An 18,416-nucleotide genomic window follows, 5' to 3' on the forward strand; every position below is an offset into this window, starting at 1 on the left:
AAGCTTGGGGACCAGAAAGGGAATTGGTTGACTTAGTGCAGGTGAATGAGAAAGTCCACAGTATCAGCAGCATCTATGGCCCTGCAGCTGTTACTGAACTAAAACTCACAGCATCCCCCCAACTGACTTGGTTGTTGGCTGGACCTCCCTAAATGACTACAGATTCTGGCAACTACCATTTCACAGTGACAGGGGCACAGACAAATCATATAAAAGTGATACTGATGCATCCCTGCACATTTGTGTTGATATGTTTTACTATTTCCATCCATTGAGCTGCTGTCCAACTGCCATTAACTGCTAACCTGGCTCATCAGTGACACAGACAACCTGCATAAATGTGTTCTGTTTCTGCTGCTAAATAAATAATGCTATAAGATATGCAATTCCTCCCTATTTATTAATGATAAACATAAAAAGGTTGTAATATTTAGTTGGAAAATAAATGTACTTACAGAGAGAGCAGGTAACAGGCTGTGACCTCTAGCAATGATGCTAAACATCTGACAGATGTCGGCCAATCACCCTAAGCTGGAGCAGAAAGGGGCGGGACAAGGCCCCTGATTGGTTGAAGACACTGTTCATCTCAGAGTTACCTCCAAACCAGGTGTCAGAGCTGCAGCAGTCAGGCAAAGGTTTAGTTATAAAAAGTTACGTTTGTGCCAGGAAGGCTTTTATAGTGATACTGATACATCCCTATAGGAATCATAATAATTGGCATCACATTGAATCCCAGATAAATCACATGTTCCTGTATTTATAGGTAGGAGATTCCAAAGGTAAACCATTGATATAGTGTAATAGTAACACTGGCCAAATATTAGATTTTGACATTAGTTTAAGATTTATTGCTTTACATTTGGGTTCCACCTGTTGTCCAACCTATTCTGTGGAATGCTCGGGACCTGGGGTTTTTAGTGGAAGGGATCTTTCTGTAATTTGGATCTCAATAACTTAAGTCTACTATAAATCAATAAATAAATCCAATAGTATTGCTTTGCCACTCCCAAACCCAATATTTATACAGTTACTTTAAGTACAAGGTACTGTTCAAATAGACTCTATGGGAGATGACCTTCCTGTAATTCGGTGCTTTCTGGATAAGGGATCCCATACCTGTACTGTGCAAGGACATGTACAGATCCATATATCTGAAAGTGACAAGTCAGGCTAAGGAAGATAATGCTGTCAGTGTAAATAAACTCTATGTGTAGGGCTGTCATTACACCTGTCTTTACCCTATGAAGTGGAAATAAAGTCCTGCTGTTTATTCAATAAAACTCTTATTATTGGGGTAAGTTTAATATGAGAGGGGACTCTTATGCTCCAACTCTAACTATGAGGCAGATTTAGCTGTAAAAGGTAGATGTGTATAATGCACCCCCCAATATTCCAGTGCAAAAATATGAGACATTATATCAAGGCTGTTTTAATAAAAGTGTAAAAGGTGTGACCTTAATGGAGAACTAACCCCCTTAAAGCTAAAAACCCCTATTCATCACTGTCAAATGTCCCCCTCCCTGCTTCCTCCAGTGGAGGGTGGTGACTGGGGGCTTTTAGTTGTATTTTTAAAGCCATTCCCAGGACCCTCCCTGTTGCCCAGCCAATCCCAGGCCTCCCTACAGGAAATAATGACCAGAGTCCTACCTTTCCCCCATTATGGAAGCCCAGGGTGTCTGCAACACGTAAGGACAAGAGCCAATGAAAAGGATAGACAACACTTTTAATATTCTTATAGATTCTCAATTTAACACATTTAAAGAAATGGGTGATCATGGAAGAGGTCCATAGTAGCAAAAACCGCTATTCCCTACCTCCTTTTGTATATAACCAAACAATACATACACTGGTGCAACAACTGCAGCTGGATTACATTATCTTTACAATCAGTCCTCCCATCAGTGCTAGGATTTCATAATATTACATAAAACAATTTCTGCAATTGAAACAAAGCCTAAAAAAATCATACAAACGAGGAGCGCTCGTTACCTTTTATTCCCAGTACTAATACTACAGCAGTGTAACGGAGTGTTGCTTTCATAGCTCTGCTCAATGATAAAGGTCCAATGACTTCTTTAATTACAGTTTAGCATCCGAAGGCGCTGGTGAGAGTGTATTCACTGTCCTGGATTCTTCCCTGTCTATTGAATAATTATCTGCAGCAATGCACCACCAGAAACTACTCATTTGAATTAAATTCTGTAATAAAAAATAAATTCAAGGGAGATTTAATTCAATGGAGCAGTGGCATGGAGCGGGTCCATTTCTCTCAGGCTGAGAGCAGTGGAGCCTACAGCTCAGTGTGCCCATGCCCTAAAGGAGAATGAAAGCTTAAATAACTGGGGGAGTGCTAAATGTTAGACACCCCCCAGTGATTATAATCACTTACCTGATATTCCAGGTTGCTGCTCCTATCAGCCAAAAACTGCACTAGCGAGTAACCCTGAGTCATCTTCTTCTTTGTATCTTTGTTCTTCAATGGCCCCTGAGAGATGCATGCACAGTACAGTGGAAAGGCCGGCTTGCTGCTCACAGTTCAGCTTTTACCTTGGTGTGGAGGCAAAAGAAGCATGAAGAGGATCACTCCCTGCTGTTTGCTGAAATTACCGTGGTCTGGTGCAATTTTCTGCCAACAGAAGCACCATGTTATCAGGTAAATGATTATAAGAACTGGGGGTTATCTAACATCTGCCCCCTCCGCCCCACTGATTAAATCTTACCTTCTCCTTTATACCAAAGCTCCATTTATCCATTGCACTTCTCATACCACTCAGAATGCATAGGGTAAGGGTCAAAGTTTTGAACTTAAACAAATTAGAACAGTAGAGCTATAAGTGTTATTGGTGTTTGGTGAAGAGAACACGTGTAGTTGACGCAGTTCTAATGTACGTTACCTACTAATAAGAGAAATGGAGAACTTTTTCTTACCTAAAACTTTGATATGCTCAGCAAGTAAACATGCATTTGCTTTTGCAATTTTATATGTCCCACCTTCCAACAGTTACAATGTTAATGCATTTTCTTCTGCCTTGTGACATGTTTTTGCTGGTCACTGCCCAGATTTGTTTTCACAATTAACATGAGCTCGGTGGGGCAAAGCTGCCTTCCAGAATAAGGCGACAAATGATCAGATGTGTGGGGATCCTAAATACTCAGAACTGCTCCAGTGCTCCAATAGTTGCCATATCCAAAACTTACCTTCTAAGTGGTTTGTGAGTGAAGGTGCTAAAGGATGAGAGGCGACACTTACTACAGGTTGCCCTTGAGAAGAAAAGATCTCCTGGATTCTCTGCATGGCCAACGACTTCACCAACTTTTCATTCAGCAGATTCATCTGGATTTCTGCAATAGGGAGAACAGTGTAACAGTCTGTTTGTGCAGATGCAGCTGCCAATGTTCTGTTGTCTATTTTCAGCCATAGCTTCTGACATGCATTTTCTAGCACAAGGCTGCAGAACTGCAATTAATATGCGACAAACAATATGATGGAAGAGAAATGCATGCAGTAAATGCACGTGCAAGTCAGAGGCATACTACGTGGGATTCATTTCCATCTGAGAAACCGTGTAACCATGTATGTCAATGTAAACTAATAACGCTATAGATATGGGATCTGTTATCCGGAAACCTGTTATCCAGAAAGCTCCAAATTATGGAATGGCTATGTCGCATAGAATGATTTCCCTTTCCTCTGTAGTATCAAACCAGTACTTGATCCTGACTAAAATATAATCAATCCTTATTGGAAGCAAAACCAGCCTATTGGGTTAATTTAATGATTTTCTAATAGACTTAAGGTATGGAGATCCAAATTACGGAAACATTTGTTATCTGGAAAACCTGAAAAACTGAACAAACAAGTATAGTTAAAGGAATGTGTTGCCTGATTCACAGATATACCTGATACTCCAATAACTAATTAGGCTTCAAATGTCTTGCCAGTCACTGAAACATGGGAAGAAGATTCTGCACACTGAAAACATGGAAAGTTTCTTTCCAGGGACGATGCTCTTGTTAGAGAAGAAAAGATTTGCACGTGTGACTATAAAAGAGCAATGACTGGGAAAGCTAAGATGGTGCTGTGATGCCACAATTCAACATTTTCCTGGGCCACTGCAGTTTTTTCCTAACAGGAGCACTGGCCCAGGGAACAAACCTATTGATTATATAAATAGGGTGGGTAGAAAACTGCATGTTGTCACAGGACACTGATAATGAAGGGGATGTCTTGTTACTGAGCACAAATGTTTTAATCCTGTAATACACCTTACACTGGCCATACAGAATCTGGACTGCTGATATGATCTGGTTATTGCCCAGAAAATTATATTATTGGACAGTGTGTTGGGGGTCCAAATAAGCATTTAAAAATGGAATTCTATCAGGAAAAAATATAATCTGTTATATGGGGAGTGTATGGGGTTTACTCTCAACACCAAAACATAATGTGATTCGATCAAATGGCCTATGGGCCGACATAAATGTGCAAGTAGAACTCACTCTGCATTCAGGTCAGGAAAAGCTTAATTTACTGGAGCAGGAGACAACCCCTGACCCTTCCCTGCATAGTCCTATAGCTCCTGTCACACACATAGAACTGAGCACAGAAGCAGCATGTGGCACTCCCTGCTCAGTTAAATAAGGTATTGCCAGTCTACCCAGCCCCTGCACCTTCATGATATTAATGGTATTAAAAAAAAAATAGTGGACTCTTAGAAATTGTATATTAAATTATATGTTATGTTATATGTCCCCTTTCAGAGCATTAAAATGATTAACAAATAAGCCAAACAACCCACAGCAATGAGTTACACTGGCTTTATGTTATGCACAATTAAAAACAAAAGGTAATTAAAGGAAACATATTCTTGTTCCATGAAGCTGAACACAATGGACTGTGCTGTAACAAAGCAATTGGGATCCACTTGGCCGTCCTCCCCACAAATCTTAGCTGCAACAGATAAAATATGTTATTCAAAGACTTTCTTTATATGAACTCTGTGCTCACAATACAGGACACTTACCAACAATATCACTTCGGATTTCCTCGCTGATTGGGAAACGTTTAGCAGCATCTGGAGAAATGTATTTGGTGAAAGTGTGAACAGCATCTCGCTCTATACCTGCAGTGACGACACACAAATATTAGCAGAAATTAACAAATAATGACAATTTTAACATCCCGCTTTCAATGCAATTTAGAGTACAGAGAAGAAGTTCTTCTGGGCCTGCTTTATTATACTATGCACAGAGCACACAGCTGTTATTAGTCGGATGAATTGTTAAAAAAGCGAAAATCTGTAAAACTAAAATGGAAAGGACAGAAGGCTGTAAAGGCAGTTTGGTTAGATCAGGATTATATGGGTGGTTCACCTTTAAATTAATCTTTAGTATGTTATAAAATGGCCAGTTGTAAGCAATTTTCAATTGGTCTTCATCATTTATTTTTTGCAGTTTAAAGTTTTCTGACTCTTTCCAGCTTTCAAATGGGGGTCACTGACCCCATCTAATAAACAAATGGTCTGTAAGGCTACAAATTAATTGTTATTGCTGCTTTTTATTACTCATCTTTCTATTCAGGCCTCTCCTATTCATATTCCAGTCTCTTATTCAAATCAATGCATGGTTGCTAGGGTAATTTGGACCCTAGCAACCAGTTGGCTGACATTGCAATCTGGAGAGCTGCCAGCTAAATAAGTCAAGAAACACAAATAAAAACCAATTGCAAATCGTCTCAGAATATCACTCTCTACATAATACTAAATGATAACTCAAAGGTGAACAACCCCTTTAAGTCCCATACATGCTAGCTTCACCTACATTTTTATCCAGATATATAGGATAACCAACCGCTGCATCTTGTAGAAGATTCTATTACAGTCTATCAAATTAACTTTCAGTATTTAGTGGCACAGGTCTCTAGGCAAATATTACCAGTCATTTGTGGTGCAATATAAATATTAAATATTATAAAAATACATTAATGAGATGAGGTAACAACCTGGCAAACATATGGCATGTGTTCATTGGTTTTATACAGATACAAAGAACCAGGGCAGTCTGAGAACAATGCTAAGTGATTTGCTGACTTACCTTGAAGCATGTGGGTTTTATATAAATCTGATTTTGAGGGAGATGTGGCAGCCTTACTCTCTACTTACATTCAAGCACGAAAACTGTGTTGTGCATTGTGCAATGATATAAATATATATAAATATAGCCCAACATTAGGCAAGTTTCACATATGTTTCATCTTTACTGATCTACTATAACCAGTTTACTTTTTAATGGAACTGATAGAGGTAAAAAAGACTTCAATAAATTGACATGATTTTTTAAAAAGGTGTCAGTAGGAAAAACAATTTCAACTAGATTCCTGCTTTCATGGGGCTTAAACTACCTACACCTAGTGTGGTCAGCAAACATGCCTTTCCTGAAGCACTTACTTCTTCACCGAACACTTTTTTAAGAGACAAATAGAGAACTTACTCTTCATAAGCTTCTGAGACATATCTGTAAATCCTGTATGTGTGGGGTGTTCTTTGCAGACGTGGTATGCATGGAAGACTGCTCATTGGCGGCACCGTTTGATTGGGGCAGAGTTCAATGTGGCTGCTTGGAGGACCTTCTGTCTTCTGTTTAGTTTCCAAATGGTTAGAAGCACTGTTCCAGTGTCCAGTCCTTTCAACCAAGATGTATGATGTGGCATTTTAGAGAAATCCTGGGCCTGCAGGACACTAGAGACAAGTCTGGTCTTTTCAGAGATGGTGATACTGGTTCTGCCAGTGAGCTGTGCTTGATGGTGTTTAAACTGAACGCTCTTATCCTAGACCATGTAGTGAAGTGAAAACTTTTAGCTTCCAGACAGAATTTCTCCAAATGTTCCATTCTCCTGAGTTCCATAAACTGGATAAAATATGGGAGATCAGAGATTAGGGAGCACCAACCATCAATCATAAAGGATGGTGTGCAGGGTCAAGTAAATTGAATACATATCAGAAAAAGAGAAGAACTGACCCATATAGCTGCACCCTCCCATCCATTGCATCCAAAGGCTCGTGTATAATCATTAAATAAAATGTAACTAAACTACAGTTACATCGTATTTAATGATTATCCGAGAGTCTTTGGATACAATCGATGAGAGGGTGCAGCTATATGGGTCAGTTCTTCTCTTTTTCTGATATAAAATATGGGAGAGCCACATTATCTTGTAGCACCTGTTCCAGGGTCTTTGAAAGGATGGATTTTGTCTCTTGGGCCTCATATTTCAGACAGGATCAACCTAAGCATCAACAAAAAAAATTATAATAAAGTCATTCACTCTTCTTAACAAAACACAACCAAATCCAACCTAGGGTACTATGGTACAGGCACCTTCATTCCTGAAGCAGTACTGGATTATAATACTTTGGAATGTTCAGTAAGACCTACTTATTTAGTGAGGTCACAAAACAAGTGAAGCTGGGGTTGCCAAATGAGACTGATCCACTCTTTAGCACATAGGCGATATGAAAGTCTCACAGTACAAGCTGCCGACAGACCTCATTCAATTGCCGTCTGCTTTTCAAAGGGTTTGTGTAACCCAGATCTGGCTTTTTTCAATGCCCCTATGTAATAGGCTTTGGCTAAACAATGACGGAATGTACTAACCCTCTGACTTCTGCAAATGGCCCAACGCTCTCTGGCTCTCACCAACTGCCCTGTGCACATGACCTTTGGCTGCTGACAACAACCCATGTACTTGCCTTCTGGCTCTTGCCAATGGCACCTTTAACATAAGTAACCTTCACAACTGTTCTAAATGGGATACTCAGGAGCCTACACAGGATTCAGACTTCTCACTATTCTGTTACTACTTTAGTTAACTTTGGCTTATTTGCACCTTTTTGTGCAACATCATCTTTCAGTTTTTAGAAAGTTAGTATACTCAGGAACTGAGCAGCTGTTAAAAGAAGCTTCACTAGTCATAAGTATGAACACAATATTAGCCTCATAGAGGTCCTAACTGCAGCCCAAGTGGTATCTTACCAAGATCTCCAAAATGTGTAACTTCCATGTGCATCGGGTGCTTCTTGAGGGCGGCAGTTCTGCTGCTTGAGTAGGAGTCCATGTTTGCAGAGATTGATAGCCACATAGCTGGGTCCAGCAGCCTCCAGCAAAGCATTGTTTTTTTGGACTTCTAGATGGGGAAAGTACTGATACAAGTGTTTGAGCTGATCAGAGAATGATAAACATAACAAATAATCAACCAATGTTACAATGTTAAATAGGATTTGTTATATGGGAACTCTCACAAATCAAATTCATAGCGGAAACTTAAAAGGGTTGTTCACCTTTGAGTTAACTTTTAGCAACCATGCATTAAATTGAGTTAGAAAAGGGAATAAGAACAAGAGAGGAACTGAATAGAAAGGTAAAAAATAGCAATAATGATAAATATGTTGCTTTATAGAGCATTTGTTTTTAGATGGGGTCAGTGACCCCCATTTGAAAGCTGGAAGGAGTCAGAAGAAGAAGGCAAATAATCCAAAAACAATAAAAAAATAAATAATGAAGGCCACTTGAAAAGCTGCTTAGAATAAGCCATCCTATAACATACTAAAAGTTAATATAAAGTGAAACACCTTTCAACAACATCAGAAAAACATGTCACAATGTTTCCTATAGCTTGGTCAGGTTTTAAATCAGTTATTTGATGTGTACGTGTTCCCCTCTCCACCTGCTCATCTGACGTGTCATTTAGCCAATAGAATATCAAGTCCCAAGAGGATCCAACTTGGTGAGTTTATTTAGTTATTGGTCAATTCGGAACTGACAGGTCAGCAATTCAGTGCCCTTCTGAGAAAGAACCCAATAGGCTAATCAACTGGGTCACAGCAGTTTGGTCATCCCCATGTGTTGGAAGCACAATCAGACAGGTCACACTTCTATCACACATGGGTAATTGTGTTGCACTAAAGTACAAGACTCCGACGTTGCTTCCTAACGAAACGCAGCCCAGGAACATAGAAGAGTCTAAAATTAATTTATCCTATGGAACGTCTGCAAGGAGACCTGTATAATCATTCATTTAATGAATGGCATATTTGGTCCGGAACTTTTCTCTTGTTAGAGGTTTTAGTTTTGTGAGAATCCCTGGTGGTCTAACGGTGGTGCGGCGGGGACTCCCATTGTGTCTTCCTCCTTCGCGCGCAGTTCTTTAATGGGGCGTGTACTTTGGCGCTTCCAAGTTTGACGCTGTGCTGTGTATGAGGGCCTGTGGTTGCTAACTCGTTGCCCAATGTGGTCTATTTTCAATAGTTCCTGGGTGCGATTTCTTGTGTTCTGGGTGCGATTTCTTGACCCTGCCTGTCCCTGACCAAGTCTAGTTTGCTGCCTGTCCTGACCATTGCACATGTATTGACTATCCTCTTGGATCCTGTTTTCATACTGCGACATTGGTGTATTGACCCAGCTTGCGACCTTGACTACACTCTTGACTCCTGATTGTATACTGCGCTGCCTGCTTGGTGTTGACCCGGCCTGTCTCTCGACCACACTCCTTGCTCTCCATTCCTGTTGCACGTACGGTTCCCTTGTCTGCCCAGAACTCTTTCCTTGGACTTCTCACACTAAGACCTGATGGCATCTGAGTAGCGGAGGGCTCCCCCGAAGCGAAAGGCGGCTGTTATAGGCTGAACAGTGAGCTGTGACCAGGACCTTAGGGTTCTTTCTCGGTTTGGGATACCAAACTTCACAATATCTGGCTAAAGTATTAATATACACTAACCAATTCTATTATTTTCAAAAATGGGGGAAAAGCTAAGGAAAGAGTTTAGGCTAGTTATTTGCTATTCAGTAAGGCTTTGCATTGTAACATACAGCACTACTAATAATAGGGGCTTTTAATGATGCCTTCCCCTTTGCGGAATAAAAATACTTTTTCTGCAAATAATAAAACTTGCAGATCCAACCCAACTTTTTTTTTCACTTGATAAAAATGGCTAAAACTACTAGTTTGGGTGCATGTCTAGATCACAGACCAGTGACAGATCATAGTATTGTTTTAAAGGGGCAGCATATACCTGTGTACACAGTTTATCAATAACAACAACAAAACTAGAACTTATACTGAACATACATTCTGACTATTCTTTTATTTGGAAAAAAAAGTGATTATAATAGGAAAAAAGAAATATTCAGCACAAGCTCTGTTTATTGAAATCATGTTGCACGAGGAGGTAGACTGTCCCAGAGTCACACTGGCTTGTGGGGCACCGGGAAAAAATGCAGTGGGCCCTGGTCCTTTTGGGCCCCACATCCCTAAAAGCAAACAACTTAATGGTTGCTAAGGTATACTGCACCAGGCAAATTTACTAACTTTTAGTAAATATGGGAAAAGTTTAAATCAAGGCAAACTGAAAACTTGTCTTCGAAAACCACTTCCTACACGATTTAGCCCAAGATTTCCTTTTTAAAAGTACCTTTGAGAAATTAAAAAAAGCCCATTTATATATTCTGACAATTATTATGACAGCATGGCTAATTAAGTGTTAGCTAGCCTAGCTTTCCCTTCAGGATTTATTGCTTACACTGGCAGCTCAGAGTCTTCTATCCCTGATATCCATAAGAACTCTTCTGACAGAATTTTAGGGGTTGCCTCTTGCGGCGACCAATCTCCCCAAACGCCTTCCTTGTTCCTGCGCCGGCTAAAATAAAAAAAACACGCAACAGTTCTTTTTCTGAAGTCGCCCCATGACTTATATATATTCAAATTGCTGAAATGCAGTGGCCTACACTTCAAACCTGTTTTGTTTCACTTGCCTTGGCCTCCAAGCTTCAGTGTCAGGCCTGGACTGGCAATCTGTGGGTTCTGGCAAATGCCAGAGGGGCTGCTATAAGGTGCCATTGAAAATCAGTATTTAGTGTGCTGGTGGGGGCTTATTGGGCCTCTGTGTACCTGAAATGCGAGGACCTATTTTAATTCTCAGTCCGGACCTGTTCAGTGTAATATCTGAGCCTCTTCCCCTTGTGTCACTGTGGCTCATTTATCAACACTTGGCAAATTTGCCCTTGGGCAGTTACCTATAGCAACCAATCAGTGATTAGCTTTTAAAAGCCAGCTCCAAGTAGAACAATGAATGCAGCAATTTGATTGGTAACCATGGGTTACTGCCGATGGGCAAATTTGCCCAGTGTTGAGAAATGACCCCCACTGTGTGCAACTATAATGACACCTCTGTGTTTCCCTGTTATTGGGAGCCGCACTTTATAAATAAAATATAATTTATGTTCAACCCAGGATAAACAACACTCTGCAAAGTGGTGAACTCCAGCAAAAAACAAAAACAAAAAACATCCAAACTTTGCTGGGTGTGCTGAAAGACACATCTAACCACCCCTAAATAGATTAGAAGACCCAACATTTACTACACTATACTATTCAATTTCTCTCTCTTTCTTGCTGTCTAATTCTGAGCTCCTTGGAACACTGGTCCATTCAGTTTGAGATTGTATAAGCCCCACATGTAAGACAACCAGCCAAAGGAGAGGGGACTACAGGGATCCTGAGAACTTTTTGAACCATTGTGAGTTCCCATTAGCCAATAACTGATGCCAATGTATCCACCCAAAATCCTTAATAAATACAAAAATCATATTCTTGAGAAACAGTATTTTTTATTTGTATTATTATATACATAAAGTGAACATGACAAGCAAGTTATGTATGAAACATGATCCATGGTATTCTTCGCGAAATAAGATTTCCATCGAACGTCGCTACTCTGTCTCATATCTGAAAAACAAAATCATATAAGGAATTACATCAAAAGGGCAACTACAGTAACGTAACTAGAGGGGGGCTGGCCCTGGTGCCCCCTGCCCCCTTTCATATGTGATTTTTGGCCCGCATTTCAGTGGCGCGTGAGCACCCCCTGCTCCCCTGGTAGTTCCGCCACTGGGCAACTAATCTTTCTATTCAATACAGCCAGTTAATATCACGGGGGGGGGGGGCTGCAAATGGTGTGAAAAGATCACATCTATTAGTAAGGCTTGCTGGCCCATCCCAGGAAAGGCCCATATCTTGTACCACAAACACATTACAAATCACCCTGTGTTAACTGTACCTTAATAATTTTAACACATATATATTTAACAGAATTATATATTGAATTTACAAATGAATTAAACTGTTTGAGTCTTTCAGTGTTCTGTACTCTCAGTTAAAGGGATACCCTTGTCAGCCATTACCAGGGAAACATCGCACCTGGCAGTGGATGGATTAAACTTACTTGTCACTTTTCCTTTTGGGCTGGATATAGATATAAACCATCTTTAATGTCTTCTCCCAACGTGGGCAACTGCAACCTAGCCAGGAAGCAAATAAAAGCAATACAAGGTAGTGCAGAATGTTGCTGTGAAATTAGACTGTTTGTTTTTGTTACTTTGGTGCCAGATCTTACTTGCCTGTTTTTCACTACCCCAGGCAGTCTAGGTGTTCTCTTTGAGGTTGTGCCTGGCCCTCGGCTACACATGTGCTACAGGTCTTACTGCAGAGAAACACTTATAACGTGAACTTCAGCAATGTGTAAAGGGCATTTACTAAAGGCAGACTTACAGCCAGGACCCCATTCCAATAACTTACCGGTACTCTAACCAATATGTGGGTTATATACACTTAACCAGGGTAGGTCTAACACCAGTGTGGCTATATAGTGGACAAGGTGGCAAGCAATCCCAGACATATCAAGTTTAGGAGTAACTAATGTAATTAATGTAACATCTATGGACAACACTCTGAGATAAAAGAAGGAGAAATGGAAGAGACAGACATTTTACAAAAGCTTTATCTGGAAAATTCCCAGGAGCACCTGAATCAGGAAAACCCTTAACTGAACCAGATGTGAAGATATGAGAAAGATAATCCTACAGTAGCCTTATCAGTCAGAAACTTGTTGAGATGGGACACCTGACATTACTTCTTATAAGGATATAAATCATATAAAAAGGATACTTATCCGATTCTGATCTCATTCGGGTGTATAATCAAATCCTCTGAATGCCTCATGCAGCTCTGATGGGATCCTTAAGGTTCTTGTAGCTCTCCATATGGCCTTGGTTGTTTGGCTCAAACTGAGGCTTTGCTGATTTATTGAGAATTGCATCCAGTGTCTTTGTTATAAAGATGATGTTTTTGGAATAATTGTGTAAGGAGAATATTCCAACATGAGCCTTTTCTGTCAGAGATGGGACACCTGATGTTCACTTTATATGACTTGGTCTTTTGTCCATATGGATATGGACTGGCCCTCCACCTACCCCGTCCATACCGACCATTAGGCCTTAAAGGAGAAGGAAACCCCCTGGGCGCAAAAACCCTCCCCCTCCCCTGTGTTGCTTCCCCTCCCTCCTCCCCCCTGGCCTACCTGTCCCGCTGAGCAAATGCCCCTAACTTGTTACTTACCCTTCTGCACAGGTCCAGTCTACGGAGTTCACCAACACCATCTTCTTCCAAGCGATCTTCTTCCTGCTTTGACCGGCACATGCGCAGTAGGAGCATTTCACAGGTACGGTTCTACTGCGGATGCGCCAAAAGTCACGAAGTGAAATCGGAAAACTTAGTGACTTTTGGCGCATGCGCAGTAGATCCGTACCGGCGAAATGCTCCTACTGCGCATTTGCCAAAACGCCGGTCAAAGCAGGAAGAAGATCGCGTGGAAGAAGATGGCGTCTGTGAACTCTGTGGACTGGACCTGCGCAGAAGGGTAAGTAACAAGTTAGGGGCATTTGCCCAGGGGAACAGGTAGGCCAGGGGGGAGGAGGGAGGGGGCAACACAAGGGAGGGGGAGGGGTTTTGCGCCTAGGGGGTTTCCTTCTCCTTTAACTCCACGGCGCAATGTCTTCCAATCAGCCGCGCAGAAAGGAAACGCAGGCGACCATTCGGAGGCACCGAATATAATGTAAGTTATAGAAACATCGCACCTACAAACTACATGCATCCGAAACGACACAACTGTTGGATGTGAACGCTGCATCGTCATCCGACAGTTGTGTTGTATGTAGTTTGTAGATGTGATTTTCTAAAACTTACATTATATTCGGAGCCTCAGACTGGTCGCCTGCGTTTCCTCTCAGTGCGTCGGATCAGAAGACATTGCGCCGTGGAGTTCAACGCCTTATTTGATGTTTATTCAGGTGTCAAATCTCTGAATGGCTCTTGCAGCTCTGATGGAATCCTTCCAGCAAGTGGTGTCAGTGCTGGAGCTTGGTTTATACAGCTGGCACTTCTTAAGAGAATATGGACTGGCCCTCCACCTACCCCGTCCATACCGACCATTATTTGTTGTTTTGATGTTTATTCAGGTGTATAATCGAATCCTCTGAATGCCTCCTGCAGCTCTGATGGAATCCTTACAGCAAGTGGTGTCAGTGCTGGAGCTTGGCATTCAGGGTCGTTCAAGCTCTCCAGATGGCCTTGGTGGTTTAGCACAAATGGAGGCCTTATTTTTCGGTGTAAAAGTTGTTCCCAGTCCATATCCTGAAAAACAGGTGAAAGTTCACAATGACTAAACATTCCAAAAACTAGAATGGCTGGAACAAGAAACTATAATGCGTTACGAATTTACAAAAAAAATAAAGATGAATTTAAATAAAACAGTAAGGATTTATCAATATTCATTTGTGCATATCTGCCTGTAAATCACAATTACGAGAATAGAAACTTACTCTGAAGAAGGGGTGCTCTTTGATCATTTCAGCACCAGCCTCGCCAGATCCAAGCCGATATTCTGGATCTTTTTCTAAGAGCTGCAAAAAAAACAGAGATTAAGTTAACACCCCCCTTACTACAGTACTCGCTGCTTGTGTAATACACTTATGTCATGTTGTGAAAATAATAACTATATTTTTATGTGTATGACCTTAGTATAAAAAGTCACTAAAAGCACGTGATACTGATGTTCTAGGGCCAACTTACTTGATATATAAAATTAGAGACATCCTCTGATAGGTCTTCTGGCAACTCGATTTCATCATAACGGATGCTCTTCATTAGCTCAATTGGATCTTCGTCGTTGAATGGTAACTGAAAAAGAAAATCATTATTATTATTTCAGGTAAAACAATTTTTTTAGTCATACAGATACCATCACTCAGTTCAGCAGCAATGGCTATACAGTATTTCTTATATATGATAAAGGGAAGCCAGATGCTAATCTGAGATCTGAGATGCTAATGTGACTATATTTAGTCACATTATCTTAGGACAATGAAAATAATACCAAAATGTAGGTTGATAATACAGAAAGTGTCTTTACCTCATACATGAGCATAATGTATACAGTGACTCCCAAGGCCCACCAGTCAGCGGCCATGCCGTATCCTATTTTCATGTAGATCTCTGGGGCCATGTAGGTTCTTGTGCCGCACATGGTGTTCGTACGGTCGCTGTATCCAAATCCTGAAACACGAGAAACACTGTAAGTAAACTGCAGACCTGGAGCCCGAGTATATGAGACTTTCCTCAACTGCTGCTTCCAAACTACTCACCCACTCACATCAGATTCAGGTAACATTATATTTTAAAAACAAACACTGTTATATTATACTATAATAGTATTGTATGATCCTGATAACAATATGATTAGACTGTACTAGAAAGGCCTACAGAGAGATTTTCGGTTTACCTTGGTCAGTGTGCATACGCAGAGACTGGGTCCCACACACCTTTACCCATGGCAGCCAGTTTCCATATATCCCAGCCTGAACAATAATCCCAGAAAGTCTCCAACTGGAGAATAAGGACAAATAAAAATGCTATACGCCGAGGTAGAAAACGTAAGACAATCAGGAAAGCCTGTATACTCCAGAATTAGAAACAACACTTACTGTCTTTGCTGAGGCCGAAATCAACGATTTTCAGATATCCCTCCTGGTCCAGCAGCAAATTCTCAAGCTTTAGATCTCTGCAATTAAAACAAATAAATAGTTAAGAAGTGTATATTTATATATTAGTAGTGTTAGCAGCATCTTCTGTAACTAAAGACAGTTTTACTAATATTAATACTTACCTATGTACAATGCCGATCTGGTGTAATGCCTCCAGGCCAAGCACTACACATGCGGTGTAAAACCTAAATAGAGAAAAAATAAAATCCGGTTGTAGTGATATATTCTGTTGTGATCCAACCCTGAAAGAACACCCTTGAGAATCACCCCCCCCCATTCCCATTTTACTCACATCACATCAGGTTCTTGCAGTTCTACATGATTTAGGAAGTCACACATGTCACCTCCAGGTAGATGTTCCATCGCGTAGAAGAGGTGAGAATCCGTTTGGAATGTTCCGTGCAGTGTTATCAGGAACGGGTGTGCGGCATGACTTATCCTCTGAAGAATCTCCTTCTCTTTGAAGACACTGTGGGGTAAATCATTATCACCATGTGAGACCCATACAAGGGAACATTACACTTATCCTTATGGTCAGACACAGCACAATACAGCAGATAATAACCAAATGCAAATCATTCAAAAGAATGTGAGACAAATTCAAAATGTAAAAAGAGAAAATTGTCCTACATACTGTATGAAGACCTCACAGAAATGAGCAAAACAACTCCCCTTTTACTCACCTGTTCAAGTTGCCCTTTTCCAAAATCTGTGCCTTCTCCAAGGCCTTGATGGCACATAGTTGTTTGGTGTTTTTGTTCTGGGCCAGGAACACCTGGAGGAGGAAGGAAAGTTGAATTACTCTGGATACATTAGTAGTAACTAAAACCTAATTATGGAATGTGTCACTCACCCTTCCAAATCCACCTTCTCCCAACACTTGTCCCAGGTTGAAATTTTCAAGTGAGGTGGGGGATCTGGGCTCAACAAGGCTGAAAAATAATAGAAAGAAAAAACTTAAATGTGTTTTGTTCATGTTTACAGACAAGATTAATCTTAGGAACTATAATTCTGAGTCAATACAAGAGAATATGTTCCAAATCAGATACCTGTTAGATGGTCCTTCTATGCCCTGTGTTTCATCACATGGATCTGAGCCAAACTGAGGGATGTCAAGCTGAAAGCAAATAAGAACAATGAGTGGTATGCAGAAAGAACATTACAATTTGATATTTGCATTATTTATAATAAATAATTGGCGAATGTGAACCTTGAAGCAAAGTAAGTTCTTGCCAAATTATATTCATTAGCTTTTTATAACTTAAGCAGGCTGACAAGCTTCAATGTCTGTTGAATAATCACATCTGTAGTATCTACTTACTACTAAAGGATGACTGGAAGAGGTGGAATTCCCATCATCCTTTGTGGCCTCCTCTGGCTCAGATCCTTGCTCCTGAATTGGGTCTATGTATCCGCTGTTATTGGACATGCCAGCATCAATTCTAGGAGCTTCTAAATCTGCAATAATGAAACAGAATAGTCTTAATATGATGATACACAGTTAATTATTATCGTAAGAACAGTATTTGAACTATACTTCATAAACGGTAAGATGTTCCTACTTACCTGAAAAAATTGGCATCACTGGTGGTTTATATGCATTTGCTTTAACGCAAATGCTCACCAGGGCCTCTGAAGAATTAATCATTCCAGGGACCTCCACCTTGGCATCCTAAAAGACATATTAAGAAATTAGCATAAGCATGATGAAAAATGAAGAAAAGAACATTAAGTATACAGTTAGAAAATAAGTATGTGTATATATATATATATATACCCTTACAATGTACTTACAAAAGAAAGCCAATTGAGATTGGTGGGGCTGGCAGTATCCCTGGTCTCAGTCTCTGCTGGATCAGAGCTCTCAGGCTCAGCAAGAGGAATGGCTGCTCCGGTGTTATGGGAAGAGCCAGGGTCCTCTTCATTTCCAGCAGACAGTGGAGATTCTACAACAATAAAAACACAATAGATGTCATAATACTAATGATTACATAGTTGGACAACTAATATAATTATGATAAGGACAAAATAATAAGTGCTTATTAGTAATGATCACACTTACCAAATGAAGGTGGCTGTGCCGGGTGGTCAGGCAGCTCTAGGGTGACAATATACTCCACCGGTGAGTCACAAATATCGGTGAGCTCCACTATCTCCACATAGTTATATTCATTTTCATGAATTGAATCAATCGATCTCTGTAGAAATGAACAATGTTATTTTAATTAATAACCCTCCATCACCACCTAATAATAATTGTTTCTCATATATTGATTGTGATTAATATTCTACTGTTATACAGCAAAATCCTGGTTATGAAAAAATGTATTTTGTGAGTGATAATTGAAAAAGAGAGGAACAAGTAATTGTGTTGATATGTGGTATCAGTAAAATGTGTGTGTAATTATCTGCCTCTGATATGTAAGTAGAGCCCCATGGTTGAAGGGGTTTGATTTAGTCCTGGCCAACCATTAGCTTTGCCCTCA

At 40.4% G+C, this 18,416-nt stretch overlaps 2 protein-coding genes across 2 annotated transcripts; both read right to left on the bottom strand.

Moving 5' to 3' along the window:
• Positions 1–13,973: 13,973 nt before the first annotated feature.
• LOC121399689 (serine/threonine-protein kinase N2-like) lies at positions 13,974–16,213 on the bottom strand. Its single transcript, XM_041581222.1, has 6 exons — positions 16,053–16,213; positions 15,871–15,947; positions 15,300–15,442; positions 14,960–15,067; positions 14,710–14,790; positions 13,974–14,521 (listed from the first exon to the last, which is right to left on the bottom strand). Exons 1-6 carry the CDS (start codon positions 16,211–16,213, stop codon positions 14,339–14,341), a joined length of 753 nt encoding a protein of 250 aa, XP_041437156.1. The 3' UTR covers positions 13,974–14,338.
• Positions 16,214–16,218: 5 nt separating this feature from the next.
• Positions 16,219–17,905, bottom strand: LOC121399690 (serine/threonine-protein kinase N1-like). Its single transcript, XM_041581223.1, has 5 exons — positions 17,252–17,905; positions 16,980–17,047; positions 16,784–16,862; positions 16,614–16,705; positions 16,219–16,399 (listed from the first exon to the last, which is right to left on the bottom strand). Exons 1-5 carry the CDS (start codon positions 17,357–17,359, stop codon positions 16,219–16,221), a joined length of 528 nt encoding a protein of 175 aa, XP_041437157.1. The 5' UTR covers positions 17,360–17,905.
• Positions 17,906–18,416: the final 511 nt, after the last annotated feature.

Source organism: Xenopus laevis, chromosome 2L (genome assembly GCF_017654675.1).
Source record: "Xenopus laevis strain J_2021 chromosome 2L, Xenopus_laevis_v10.1, whole genome shotgun sequence".
NCBI classification, from domain to species: Eukaryota; Metazoa; Chordata; class Amphibia; order Anura; family Pipidae; genus Xenopus; species Xenopus laevis.